Source organism: Centroberyx gerrardi, chromosome 7, assembly GCF_048128805.1.
Source record: "Centroberyx gerrardi isolate f3 chromosome 7, fCenGer3.hap1.cur.20231027, whole genome shotgun sequence".
Classification (NCBI taxonomy): Eukaryota; Metazoa; Chordata; class Actinopteri; order Beryciformes; family Berycidae; genus Centroberyx; species Centroberyx gerrardi.
Genome location: NC_136003.1, coordinates 16,845,142 through 16,858,952, shown reverse-complemented (window position 1 = coordinate 16,858,952; position 13,811 = coordinate 16,845,142). Strand labels below are relative to the sequence as shown.

Sequence of the window (13,811 nt, the reverse complement as noted above, 5' to 3'; positions counted from 1 at the left end):
CGGTCAAATACATGACGCGCAGGTGAGTCCTCTGCTGTTATTGATAGCAGTAACGGTTGGTTGTATTTCTGTGAAAGTATTATAATGTAATTTGCCTCAAACCATGCAGTAAAATAACCATTTCATTTTCACATTTACGCCTTGTGAAATGATCCTCCACAGGTGGGGGGATAAAGAATAGCCCACACTAACAATGCAGTGATGAATTTGGCATTTGTTGAAATTGCACTGAGACCTGCAGCAAAAAAAAGTTTAAACAAAAGAGGAGCTCAATGTGGACAGAGGCTGTATAGAGGGTTGGGTGCATATTGCTTATAAAAAGAGAATCAATTTGTCCATTATATTCTCGGGGATATCGTCGTGATGATTTACTTAATGAGATGAGGTATAGTTTTGCTAATCCTGACCATCTGATACCCAGACGAACACACAATCCTGTGCCAAATGTGTCAGTCATTTGGGACCAGGTCAAGTGGTGGTTTAAGGACAGGATTATAAACACAGGAATGCCATGGAAATAAACACTGCTTGCCTGTTAGGACATATTGTCAAGCAAAGGCTGTGCCATATAGGGTTCTCAGATCAGATCTGATACATCACACAATACCCCACTTGGCTTATTCTCAAGTTCCTCATAGGGGAAAAAAAGGCCTGTCTAGTTAGTCTTTGTTATCCTGCACAGTTATCTATTATATATATATATATATATATATTATATTATATTAGCCTCCAAGTGTCTTCACTGTCCTGTCATTTACCAAGGCACATGTCATTTTCCCTTGTGCCATTTGGGTGAGCACCTATGTAGAAACCTAGCTTGGATGTTAGAGGACACCGTGGCTCTGTCATTGGGTTATCAAGCAGGCACCACCTTGTCGTTGAATTAGGCCTATAATACCTCCAATCATCAAGACGTTCTGGCATCCCAGCACCCTGCAACCCCCTCTCAACACTGATCAGACTCTATCTAACTTCACGTAACTCTGATCACCAACCTTTTCCTCCCTATTGAACAGAGGTTTGAAGTCACCAGGGGCTTCACTGTTGTGATAAGATGACACCAGATGAGACCAGTTTTGTCTGATAGCAATAACACACAAACCAATGTTCAGCCATTTAATAGTCTTAACTCCTCCACTTGTGGAAGTTCTAGTAACATGTTGAAAATGATGTGACCTTTCTTACCTTTGAACAGTCCTATTCTGTTTGCAGTCTCGTCTTCTATAAGATTGTTTCTCTCCCACTTCCACACTCTAATGGCAGAAATCTGTCTGTTTTTGACTAGGCATTCTTTGAAAGTACAGGAAAGGACGTTGGTTACTGCAGAACCAGTTGTAGTTATGGGTTACATATGCTGCATGCCTTACAGTACATTTGTAACTACATTTAGTAATTCATCCTTTACTAAATATAAAACTACAAAAGATTGACCATATTAGCTGATGCGCCAAAAATAAACAATTAAATTATGTTTTTTGTGAGGATTCTTTGTTTGTTCTAAATATAAAATTACAAAATCTGCTTTAATTTTCACTTCTAAGGGACAAAGCAGTTTGAGGGAAAGTACCTGCAGGGTTCCAGGCATTCCCTCTGAAGTCCTGTGTCAATCCCCTTATGGCTGCACTTTTTGCTTCTGCTAAAACTCTGCTCATCCACAGGCCTGACTGGAAGACTGCCAAATCCCTGCTGACTCAATATTCCACTGAGGAGGAAAGATTTTCCCCTCTCTGTCAGCATGAACTGATCCAAATTGACTCCGAAGAAGAAATTGATTAGGGTAATGCAGGGGTGTCTGGATCAGCTTAGGCACTGGGGGAGTACCACTTTTGGCTAATTAGATATGACAAACAGCACAGCAGGTTGGTGCTATTCGTGCTAATATCACTTCTTATGAACAGTATGTAGAAAAGGAGAGAGACAGACAATGAGGGAGGTAATGAAATAAGTTAAAATATGTGACCTTACATACTTGACTGTAGCTACATGGTAACAGACTGGTTGTGGCCTTCTTGGACCTCCATGATTTATCTATTTGAATATAATTTGGTTACATTCAACACATGCCTATGATTTGTAATTTTCTTGTTTCGCAGAACAATGGCCCGGCATTGTGCAGGTGTCTTGATACTGCTACATTATCTGATAGCTCAATGTACAAACACCTGTTCAATGGCAGGAACACTAGTCACAGAGCAGCATTTGCTCTGTGAAAATCAAGAAACAAATACACATGCTACCTTATTGCATCCCTTTCTTTTTACTCAAAAGAGAGCTGCCCTGACATGACATGACATGCTCAGGAACACAAAAAAAGAATTTGCATTTTAGCAAAGTCTTTGCTCTACTGGTGGATTATGCCCAATGAGCTTAGCTCTCGCTGATATTCATTTGTCAGTTTCCATAAGTATGGAGACTCAGCACTGCACACAGGCAACTTTTAATACTTGTGACATTGCTTTATGAGTGTGTGTCTTTGTTTGTGTGTGTGTGTGGTTGACAGCTAACGCAACTGGGTGACAATGTATCTGAAACTGACAGACAAACTGATTGCCCATTCGTATCCCAATGGTTCATGTCCCAAGTGTCTCAATTTCCTGTCGTAAAAGCCTCTTTAATATAGGGGATTACAGTTAATCCCGTCTCAGTCTGGATCATACTGTAGCTCTTGACTCATAGTGAAGTGGGCTGCGTAGCATGCCTGCCACAATACATGTCAGCGAATGCCACGTGGAAACAAGCAGTGAAGAGCTCGGTGTGGATCCATATATTCTCCAAGCCCTGATTTCCCTAGGGAGTTTCCAATTACTATGCTTCTGAACGCCTAATGGACAGTGGTTAGGGCCTAGCTGGAAAACAACTTGTTTTCCTGGCAACATCCACAACCTGGAGAAGTCTAATCCTAACTGTAGGGCTTACTCTTTGAGTCATGACACAGATAATTTGTTATCTGGTTAAGGATAACTGGATTTAATGTACAATATATATAGTTGTGTGTGAGAGAGAAATAAGAAAGGAGATAGAGATGAAGAACCTGAGTGTAATTCTTGGCCACACAAACACACAGCCATCTCCCCTCTTCCCTGATCTGAACTGCTTTGTTAACAGTTTCTAAAGGAAATCAAGAAAACACAACACATGTACATGCATCTTGAGTCCTTTGTAGTGTGTGTGTGTGTGTGTGTGTGTGTGTGTGTGTCTGCTCCTGCTGGGCAGCAGTCTCTATGTCAGATGTTCTCTACACAGGAAACGGCAGCATGTGTTCTACACTCCTACTTTTACCATCCCCACAGGCAGATGCCAGCACAAATTAAGTTGGTGCCGCTCATGTTTCTTTCTCATACAATGTCCTGGAACAATACTGAAAATAGAGTTTAAAGGTTTTTTTTTGTCTTGTTCACGCATCACTTCAATCTAGACGGAGGTAGCCACAAAGTTAGTGAAGGAAGCTTATGATTGTAAGGTTGCTGTTTTGAATCCCTGGACCAGCTGGGAAAATCTAGGCTGTAATGGTCTCCCCTTCCTCACCTACTACTGTCAAGATGCCACAAGAGAAGAAGAAGAAGACTGCACGCATATGCATGGCCAAGAGAAGAAGACTGTTGTTGTACTGGGCACATCCCAATGCATGAAACTGTTTGAATGTGAAGCAAAGCATCACTGACAAAGAGCAAGGGCACCCAGTCATTAGATAACACACAGTCACATTCTGTCAAATAGACACACACACAGTCAAGCCAGTGTCCTAATATTTTCCCATCTGGTTTCCCTCCATATAGTCTCTCACAGGTCATCTAACATAGTTAATCTTAGTCTTGGATCATGGCAGCTAATTTGGGTATTAGCGGTTGTCTGACTGGCCTTGACTGGGATTAAACTCTCTGTGCTCTCTGCCGTCCTACTTCTCAGATGATCCCAGAAACAAAGGACCCAACCACCCCGTAGTTTATTTATATTTACATCCTGACTCAGACGTGATGTGACTCGACAGCACACACACAGAGAGCGCAACACACATGGCTCCCCTTATGCCTGCAGAGGAAAAGTAAAGAGGAGAGTGGGAGGGGAGAGAGAGCGGAGGAGATTAGAATATAAATGGAGAGGTGAAAGGGGAGAGAAGGGAAGGAGTCGAGATTAGAAAAGAGGTGGGGAGGAGAGAATAGAGAGGGTGGAGGTAGGAAGAAGAAAGTAGGTGAGGTCTATGGAGCAGACAAATGAGTAGCAGAGAAGGAGTTAGCAGGGGACTATAGGTGAGGAAAGGAGAGAAAAACCAAAAGGGTAAGGAAAGGAGAGTTGAAGGAGTTGCAAGGAGCCAGATTTCCAGCCGGGAGTCAGAGTAAGCTGACAGCCCTAGCTGTGGCTAAATGGTGTGGGCGGGGGTAATCAGTCACCAGTGCAGGATGGAGAAGCCTGCAGTACTGAGAGACTGCGACATAAGAAAAATAATTAGACCTGCAACAACCTCATCACACACACACATACAGTTAAGTGTTTTATCCTCTGTTGTATGCTTGCCAAGGTTATTAGTCCAGACTGTGTGGCTGGGTGATTGTTAAATGTTATGTTGTCATTAAATGTAATGTTATCATAAAGGTTTGGTGAAGCTGACAATAACAACCATATCTAAATATATTTTCCTTGTCCCTCACTAGGTTTCCAAGGTCCAACTTGATGGACTAGACTTGAGAAGGATGATTTCAGACTAGATGTGCCCATTGCCTCTCAGCTCTAGCACCATGCCCCACTTCCCAGGGGATTGCTGCTCTGTTTTTCTGACCACCATCTCACCATAGCTCCTGGGTGATGGCCAGCATGGAGGAGAGCAAGCTCATCTTCAGCCTGGACAGCCACGATGAGGGCCCCACCGTGGCCTTCTCCAAAGACAAACCAGAAGCCAGGGAGAGCAGGCCCGACCTCAGCCTGGCAATGGATTTGGACCTGAGCCAAGGCCACCGCTCCCAGGCCTTCTTCATGCCTCACTCCCCCTCCTCCCCAGGCTCCCTGGCTGACCTGTCAGCCGCATCAGCGGGCCTGCTCGTCACCACCAACCTGGTCAAATCCTCCTCCACAGAGCTGGAACCCAGAGAGAGCAGTTCTCTAAGGGCCAAACCTCTGCTCAGCCTGGTCAAGTCCCTGTCCACCGAGATCTCCCGCCGGGGAGAGCCGGAGGTCAACCTCTCCAAGTCGGATTCCAAGCTCCATATGCACCCCTGGAAGCAGATCACCCAGCCCAAGATCCTAGAGGCCAGGCCTGAAGCAGGGGGACCGTATGGGGATGATGACTGGGCATCGCCCCCTTCCCCGGGCAGCATGTCTCCCACCGAGCCCCGGGGCAGCTCGCTGATCGCTGAGCTGGAGGACACGCGGAGGAAGTTCTCTGAGGCCATGCAGGACCCACTGAGCATGCTCAGTAAGATCATGGGGGACGAGAGCTCCGGCAGCCCCAAGCAGGGGAGGGGCTCTGGTGCAGGGGACTCACCAGTCTCCCTGGGGAGCTGTGGGAGAGAAGGGAGCGGGACCCCAGTGAACAGTGAAGATGGGGGAGCAGACTCCCAGCTTAAGTGCCAGAGGAGAACTGATGGTGAGCAGAGAGGTGTGTGTGACACACCCCTGAGAAGACTCCAAAAGGGTCCCTTAAAATCCTCTCCCCCCCCAGAACCCCACACCCACAGCAGAGACAGCCATTTTGAGATCTGCACTTATGGAGATATGATTCAGGTGGTGGAGTTCAAGGGGGGATCCCGAGGGACGCATCGCGGAGCCTGTGCCCAGTCTCGGGGCATGGTCCCTGGGGCGTCAGTGCCTCTTCACTGGCTCTTCTGTGTGGGCCTCCTAGCTTACGGGTTCTTTGTGCTGCCGCTGCCCTCCTATGTGACAGGTCTGTCTGTGGGGCTGGCTTGTGGATTCATGTTGGGCCTGGTGGTAGTGTTCATGTTCGCCCCTCGACGCTCAACTGCCAGAAGCGTCCAGCCCAGCACCTTGTACATGGATCTACTGAACAGCGAGCTTAGGGAGGCAGAAATCTTAGAGGTAAGCAATGAGATGCAGACATTGCATCTCTCTGTCTCTCTCTTTTGATCCACATTTCAACTCCTCTGTCCCCAAGTATAAAATATTTTTTTAACTTACCCAGTTATCCTTCAGAAGTTGGCATATTTATGACATGAATATGAATAAGAGCTGTGGGCTATGATAATCACTATCTTTGTTAACAGTGTTCTGGGGTGTACTGAGCCTTTGTTTAAGTCTAGCAGAGTGCAAATGAGGCCAGGTACTGATTAGAGAGAACCATGGGGCTTAACCAGTATGGCTCTCTTTTTTCTCGTTTTGTCTCTCTCTCTCTCTCTCTCTCTCTCTCTCATGCTCTCTTTTTCAGCCCCAGCTCAATGAACTCACAGCTGTGGGCTTCTTAGTCTGCAGCCATGTAGTGATAATTTCACCACAGCTCAATGTCGTGTCCTCTGTGGTGTCTCATTGTGCCAAACTTCCTTGTGTTTGACACTCGCTTCGGCATGTTCATCCCATGCAGGCTCAACTTGTCACTTACCAGTGTGTGTGTGTGTGTGTGTGTGTGTGTGTGTGTGTGTATGTGTGAGTGTGAATAAGGCTCAGCTGCTGGAGGTGTGAGATTTCAAGCTCAATTAATTCAGAATTAGCTGGCTATAACAGGATCAAGCAGTAAGAAGCTGTTAAACTCCCTCTAAAACAGGGGTGTCATAAGACATTCACATTCACAGGACAGCCAAATGCAACAATTTCAGCTGATGGATCCCAAAAAAAAGAGGTATATTTCAATTCACATCCAAATGCAATGGTGAAGTAGTGATGCTAGAGAGAAACAGATGCATGTCCTCAGCATGACTGTGTTGGCTCTCACTGTGAGTTTCACTCTGATCTGCTCTGAACAAATGGCCAGAAACCTCTCTAGCTGCTCCTAGGTGCTTTCTGGTTCTCTGTCACTGATTTGGCTACATGGAAATAATGAGGTTCAAGGACTAATGTGTGTCATGGAGGGTGAGATTAGCACCAAAACAACAACAGCCATGTGAGGGATTGGATAGCACTAAAAATGCTTTTCTCAGTAGTGATTGCTGGATTAATATTGAGGTATTTACTGTATAAAACTACCCGTAAGCACAGTAGGTTAAGCACCTAGAAAGTGGATTATTCTGATAATAGCTTTCTCATAGCACTTCTCGACAGCTCTGCTGAGAGTTAGGTTGGCCGCCTCAGTAAACGCAGTGTTAGCAAGTTCAAACAAGGTGAAGTTTATGAGGACAGAGGAGCAAACAACAGCAGGCTGTGGGCCATTTAAAAGACAAGTCCACAGTGTTAAATGAGACAGATGTATTCTGCCATGTCTCATGTTTCACCTCCCGCAGAGCCATTTGCACTGCTCACCGACGATTTCATTTGCTGGAGTAGAGTCTTTGCTATCATATTGTTTGCTAGACTGGCTAGTATGTGCTACAATACAGGTGATGTTATGATATTGACATTCAGTCAGTTAAGTGGGTGGGTCACACAAAGGAGATGCGAAGTATGGTGATAGGTGTTGAATGGAGAAGATATTTTTGCAGCTGATAGTGACAAGTGCACCTGAATATAGCCACAATACAGTTATCAATATAGTACAATTCTGAAATCAAAATGTGAAGTATCATGACTAGTGTTCAAGGGAGATTTTTCTCAAGCACAGTGTTAATAGCTAACTGTGAAATGGCCCCAACTGCAGCAACACCGTGTTGCTCTTTGCAATAATTTGATCCTATTGCACTAAATGCATTCATGATCTTTCTTGCAGGGGTGGATGAACGAGATGCACAGCTACGACCCAGAGACGTACCACCCCTCCGTCACACTCTCTGTCTATGCCACCCTGGAGGGCAGCCGGCTGCGCCTGGCGTACCCACGTGCCAACATCCCCCGGCGGGCAGCTTTCGACGAGACACCCCATGAGGCCGTGTTTGTGCGCTCACGCACCTACCAGCTGGCTAACTGTAAGGTCAGTGTGCCCGCAAACACACACGCACACACACACGTCTATGGGTCCCAGGAGAGCGTGCACGTCGCTACACAGGGGAGCAAAAGGGAGAGGCAAGGTGACCTCTCACCTGAACTCTCCACTCTCATCTCTCTGCACCCACTTTGTCATCTAACACGGAGGTGAAAGACCAGAAGGATTACGACTGAGGTGATGATGCTCAGGATAAGCTTGACCTGGCTGCTGTCCCAGACATACATTGAGTAGAGTAGCTTCCACTAACAGAACAACAATAATAATGCTTACACTCAATCTAACCGTTGTGGGGAGTGCTGAAAAAAGGACGGGTGTCTTTGGCGATGGTGAACTGTCAACAGGAGTTCCGCCTGCCAGCCTCTGTTCTTCATGTTTTGTAAAGAGAACATACTAGAAAATGACACCCCAATCAAAATGACACTTATTCCTCATCATTCTTCTTCGTTCATTTTTCATCCCAGGTGTCTCTGTTGCCTCCTGTGCTGGCCCGTAAAAGGGTGTGGAACAAGAAGTACCCCATCTGCATCATCCTGGCTGAGGGGGAGGTGGGGGAGGAGAGCCTGATCGAAGGGGAGGACGAGGAGAGGACAGAGAGACAGACCATCCTGGACCCACAGCTCCCTGTCACTCTCTACCTGTTTGGCCGTACGGGAAGAGAGAAGGAGGAGTGGTTCCAGCACTTCTTGTCCGCCTCCAGGGCTGGAGCCAAGAGCAGTCTGAGCAGGGAGGAGTCCAAGACGGGTAAGAAGAAATGCTGCTCCCTGCTGATGTGGAGGGGTTGAGCTGGTGGACATAGATATTTATACAGTAGACTGGAAATATTAGTTTATTGTTTTAAACTTGCATATAGTCACTGTTGAATTGATCTTTCTATTTCTATCTCTCATTCTTCTGGTATATAGGACAGATAGATGCTGATGCAGAATTTTTCAATGTGTCTCACTTTGTGTTATATTTACCAACTCTTTCTTCTTGCTCTTCCATCTCCGCCCATGTCCATCATCTCTCTTATCACTCAGACGCCCTATGTGGTGCGGATGCTGTTAAAGGAAGTGTGGAGGAGCTGCGTGACTTGCCAGGGGCTATAAAAGCAAGGGTGCTGTTGGAGTACAGCACCTACATGACTCATCTGATTGGCTCAGAGAGTGACAATCCCACCCCCAGCCCCTGCGACAGTGACCAGGGAAGCCCCACAACCCAAAAGAGGGTGAGTGAAAAGCATTGACTACATATTATGTGTCAATTTTTTTTCAGATCTAGCATCAGATCTAGCATCACTTTACTGCAGGTTGTAAATCGATAACATGACAAACCATGCATTACATCCTATTTTAACTTTCCACCTTGGTGTCTCAGGTTCCGTTGGCACCGGCCCTGCCCACCGTCAGTGGATATCAGAACTTTGTCTCTGCTATACTTGCCCTTTGGATGTTGTGCTAATCCTCTACATGACTCCCATTGATCAGAGCCAGTCAATAACAGCTACTGTTCCACTGTTCTGTTCTGCACTGAGGCTGGGCTTGTCCAGGATGCTGGCTCAGCCAAACGCATCCATGCTGACTGGACCAAATGCTCCAAATGTCAATGTGCAGAAATATCAGATATCACCTGGCTGGGAAGGTATTTATAGGAACAGACTGCGGCGCATCTGCAGCGTACCTGACTGAGTTGCTAACCCTAGTTTGGCTAGTTTGGGATTGACACCCTGCAAAGAGACAGTCTGTCCTAAAGTTTAGCAGAGGTAGATGCTGATGCAGAATCAGTATGAGAGTCAGCCTCAGTGGTTAATAGTTGGTAGAATGGGTTAAGGCTAGAGGATACATTAGATAAGGGCTAGCAGGTCCAGGACTTTTCAGTTTTATCATAGCACTTATTCTATATAGCAATGGGTATTGTATGGGTTTGTATGTCTCTCTTTTGTCTATCCTGAGCACACAGAGACAAATTCACAGAAACCTGGTTGATATGGCAAAAAACTTGAATCTTGCATCTCGGTTCCAAGGAAAAATGTAACTTTTTCCTTGGACCCATTTTTTTCCCCATACATCATTCTCTGTTGTTCCCTGTCTCCCATGCAGATCCCTAGTGAAGAGTGTGGCTCTGGAGGTCGAGCTGGAGCTGAGCCCGGGGTGGAGTCTGGGGTAGGGGGATGCTCCGCGGAGGGCCAGCCCGCCTGGGTCAACTCCCTGGTGGGCAGGATCTTCTGGGACTTCCTCCGGGAGAAGTACTGGACCGACCAGGTGGCACACAAGATCCAGAAGAAACTCACCAAGATCAGGGTGAGGCTGAGTGAGGATGTGGAAGGAACAGATGGATGGATGGATGGATGGATAGACGGATGGAACTGATGAGTTGGAGTGAATGTAGTGGATAGTGTTTTGATATATGCAGCCTATGCAGCAAAAATGTCATAATTTCTTCTGCTATCAATCATTTTGTGAAACCACAATCACATGGATATCTTATATATCTTATATACTGTATATATATATAGAGAGAGAGAGAGCAGGCAACACTGAGTATATACACTAAGCCCTATTTAAAACATCATTCTCCTCATCCAGTCTTACTGGGGTGTCGCTGGGATTTGACCTGTTGGTCAACATGAGCATCAGTCATGGTTCTCTGTACAAGGTCAAATGACATGACATTGGGCTCATCAACACTGCAACTATCTTCTCTGTGTGCATGTGTGTGTGTATGTGTGTATGGTGTGTGTGAGAGAGAGTCTGCTGATGATGCACTCCCTCTGGTTCCAGAGGGAGGAGAGGAGAGGAGCACTCAATGCACCGCAGCATCCCATTACTCATCTCCCGCTCTCCTCTTTGACACACACACCATCCCTTTTACTCCTCTCTCTATCTCTCTCTCTCTCTCTCTCTCACTCACTTTCACTCTCACTCTTTCTCTTGCTCATGTCTCTTTCACACACACACACACACACACACACACACATATGCTTACTGCAGGGTTCCCTTGCTTGCTCATTTGTTGAGGTAATGAGCTACCTCAGTGGAGCCTCTCATTTATTTTTGGAAGTGTTTATGTGTGACATATAAGCTGCCTGCTCACTAGTTAACAGTGCAGTTTGTCTCATTGTAGTTGCCATACTTCATGAATGAGCTGACCCTGGCTGATCTGGACATGGGCACCTGTCTACCCCAGGTCCTCAGCACCTCCAAACCTTCGCTGGACCGCAGAGGTGTGTGTGTGTGTGTGTGTGTGTGTGTGTGTGTGTGTGTGTGTGTGTGTGCATGTATGCGTGTGTATATGTGTGGCATTGGGTGCGTACCCCTAACTGTCCTTTTCTAAAACACCTATACCACACATACAGAGAGGTCTGCGGTAAAAATTTAGCTAACAGTCTCATTGTAATCCACGTATTGTGAATTCATGCAATGTCCCGTTCATCTGGCCCACTTCTCTCTCTCTCTCTCTGTCTCTCTCTCACACACACACATACGCACAAACACTTGGAGTTAACACTCAGTTTCTGCAGTCAGCTCAGGCCATGATCTCATTTGTATCATTATAGAGCTTGTCATGGCCGCCCTAAAACCGTTCCATTGTTTCCTGCCCAGGCGATTAGCAATCCTCTTAGCCTTGACTTAGCTCAACCCACAATAGCATGCCAGAGCGCATTGCTATCTTCTATTGGTCTAATCTCCAAATCTGTGACAACATAGTGCCAGGCCAGATCAAGTAGAGATATTGGCTCAGCCTCCTAACTCGGGCTTTGGGTCAAAGTACATGACAAAAACACTTTGCCAAAAGGTTCTTCTCCAACCCACATTCTACCTGTCTAAAGTCTTACCTGGATCCTTCAATGACTATGAAGAGTTACAGCTGTTCCTTTCTCTCTGTCTCTCTCTCTCCCTCCTTCTCTACGTCCTTATCCTTCCTTCCCTAACTCCCTCCCATCCTCCATTCCCCCTGCAAGGCCTGTGGCTGGAGCTGGAGGTGGTGTACACAGGCTGCCTTCAGATGACCCTGGAGACTAAGATGAACCTGTGTAAGCTTGGCAAAGAGGGTGGAGCCGAGGCCCACAGCGTTCCAGAGACCCTCCAAGTAGGGTAAGACCCGTCTCTGTCTCTTGTTCCTGTTTACTTGTTTAAAAGGAGATGGGGGGAAGGTGTGTAGATGAAGAGGAAAGTGTTTTCTAAACTTAGTAGTTTGCATTAAGAGGTACCACTGGTGTGTTTTTCAGCTCTAAACCCAGGCTGTGCATACTGGCCGATAGTGATGAGGAGTCATCCAGTGCAGGGTCGTCTGATGAAGAGGAAGTCCCTCCCACCGAGCCCCAGGGATCTCCGGGAGATAAAAGCACACCAGTAGGGGCTGATGGGTAAATTCAATAGCTTTTCCTACTTTAAGCCTGGTGCAGAGTATGAAGTGCAAGACACAGCTGATAATACACAATAAACACAATATATTTCATGCCTGTCACTCATGTCTGTCGCACCACTTCCAGTTCAGACAGTTCAATATGTGCCACTGTGTCCTTTTCTTGACCCAGGCACGCTGGTGGCAGCACAAGTAGGAAGATCCTGCGATTTGTGGACAAGATAGCCAAGTCCAAGTACTTCCAGAAGGCCACGGAGAACGAGTACATCAAGAAGAAGATAGCTGAGGTGTCCAACATGCCTCTGATGCTCTCTGTGGAGGTTCTAGAACTGTCCGGAACTCTGGCCATCAACATCCCTCCTCCCCCTACTGACCGGATATGGTACTGACCGAGTTTCCTTGTTCCCTTTGTCACCTCGTGCCACATTTTCAGTATCTACTGTTGTCAGATCTTCTTTCTTTCTTTCTTTCTGCCCTCCCAGGTACAGTTTCCGGGTGCCCCCCAGGTTAGACCTCCGTGTGCGCCCCATGCTGGGGGAGAGGGAGGTCACCCTGACCCATGTCACCGAGTGGATCGAGAAGAAACTGCAGTGCGAGTTCCAGGTCAGTCCATCAGCGAGTCTGTCTGTCTCTCTGTCCGTCTCTCCCATCCTTCACCTAATATAGCACAATGCTATGCTGAAATACTGATTTTTTATTTTATTTTATGTACATTTTACTGTATACATTTTGACAGTATGAAGAAGCGTGTGAAATACAATTCACATTTTACCTTTTACAGAAGACAGGGAGACTTAACTATTGTTGTTTGCGCAGACTGACTCACTATTAAGCATGGTTTTGTTGTCCTTTCCCCCTCAACAGAAAGTGTTTGTCATGCCCAACATGGATGATCTCTATCTGCCCCTGATGACTTCTGGTCTGGACAACCCGCCTCCGTCCCACCACTCTCCTGCTCATTCCTCATCCCGCCAGTCCTCAGTGGAGTCCCAGGAGTACCTGTCAGAGTAGTGCCCCCCTGAGGCTTAGGATGGAATTACCTTGATGTAACATAGCCATCATGTGGCTACTGGCATGGATCCATAATGGATTCTTATGCTGTTGCAGCTTGGCACCGGCTCGGTGTTCCCTCTGTGTGTGTTCATCATAACCAGCAGAGGGTAGATGCCCACAGGTGGTACATGTAAGATAGGGTGGCACACAGAGCAGCACTGACCTGGGATCTGTGAGACTGATGTTGTAGTGCCCCCTACTGTTGAAGAGCAGTGAACTCCACAAAAGACATTGGTGAAAGCACATTATTTTAACATTTTTTTCAAGAGGGAACTTTTCATTTTATGTAAACTCTGTTTAAAAGATGTAAGGGTGGAGTGAACTACTGGAACTCTTGGAGACTGCGCATGTAAGAAAAGGGCGCTGTTGATGACTTCTGTTTTGAAAAGTTGCTGCT

The 13,811-nt window shown here is 46.4% G+C and overlaps 1 protein-coding gene across 1 annotated transcript; it reads left to right on the top strand.

The window, feature by feature from the left end:
• Positions 1-4,809: 4,809 nt before the first annotated feature.
• LOC139928625 (testis-expressed protein 2-like) lies at positions 4,810-13,726 on the top strand. The gene is made up of 11 exons (XM_071921240.2): positions 4,810-6,027; positions 7,802-8,002; positions 8,479-8,758; positions 9,037-9,224; positions 10,096-10,296; positions 11,120-11,219; positions 11,958-12,090; positions 12,225-12,362; positions 12,534-12,743; positions 12,844-12,964; positions 13,226-13,726. Exons 1-11 carry the CDS (start codon positions 4,810-4,812, stop codon positions 13,370-13,372), a joined length of 2,937 nt encoding a protein of 978 aa, XP_071777341.2. The 3' UTR covers positions 13,373-13,726.
• The last annotated feature ends 85 nt before the right edge of the window (positions 13,727-13,811 follow it).

Bases quoted from the DNA above. Each gene is read 5' to 3' on its own strand.
- LOC139928625 (XM_071921240.2), top strand. From the start codon at position 4,810: ATGGAGGAGAGCAAGCTCATCTTCAGCCTGGACAGCCACGATGAGGGC. The intron at 8,003-8,478 runs GTCAGTGTGCCC...TTTTCATCCCAG, and splicing joins ACCAGCTGGCTAACTGTAAG to GTGTCTCTGTTGCCTCCTGT. The intron at 9,225-10,095 runs GTGAGTGAAAAG...TCTCCCATGCAG, and splicing joins GCCCCACAACCCAAAAGAGG to ATCCCTAGTGAAGAGTGTGG.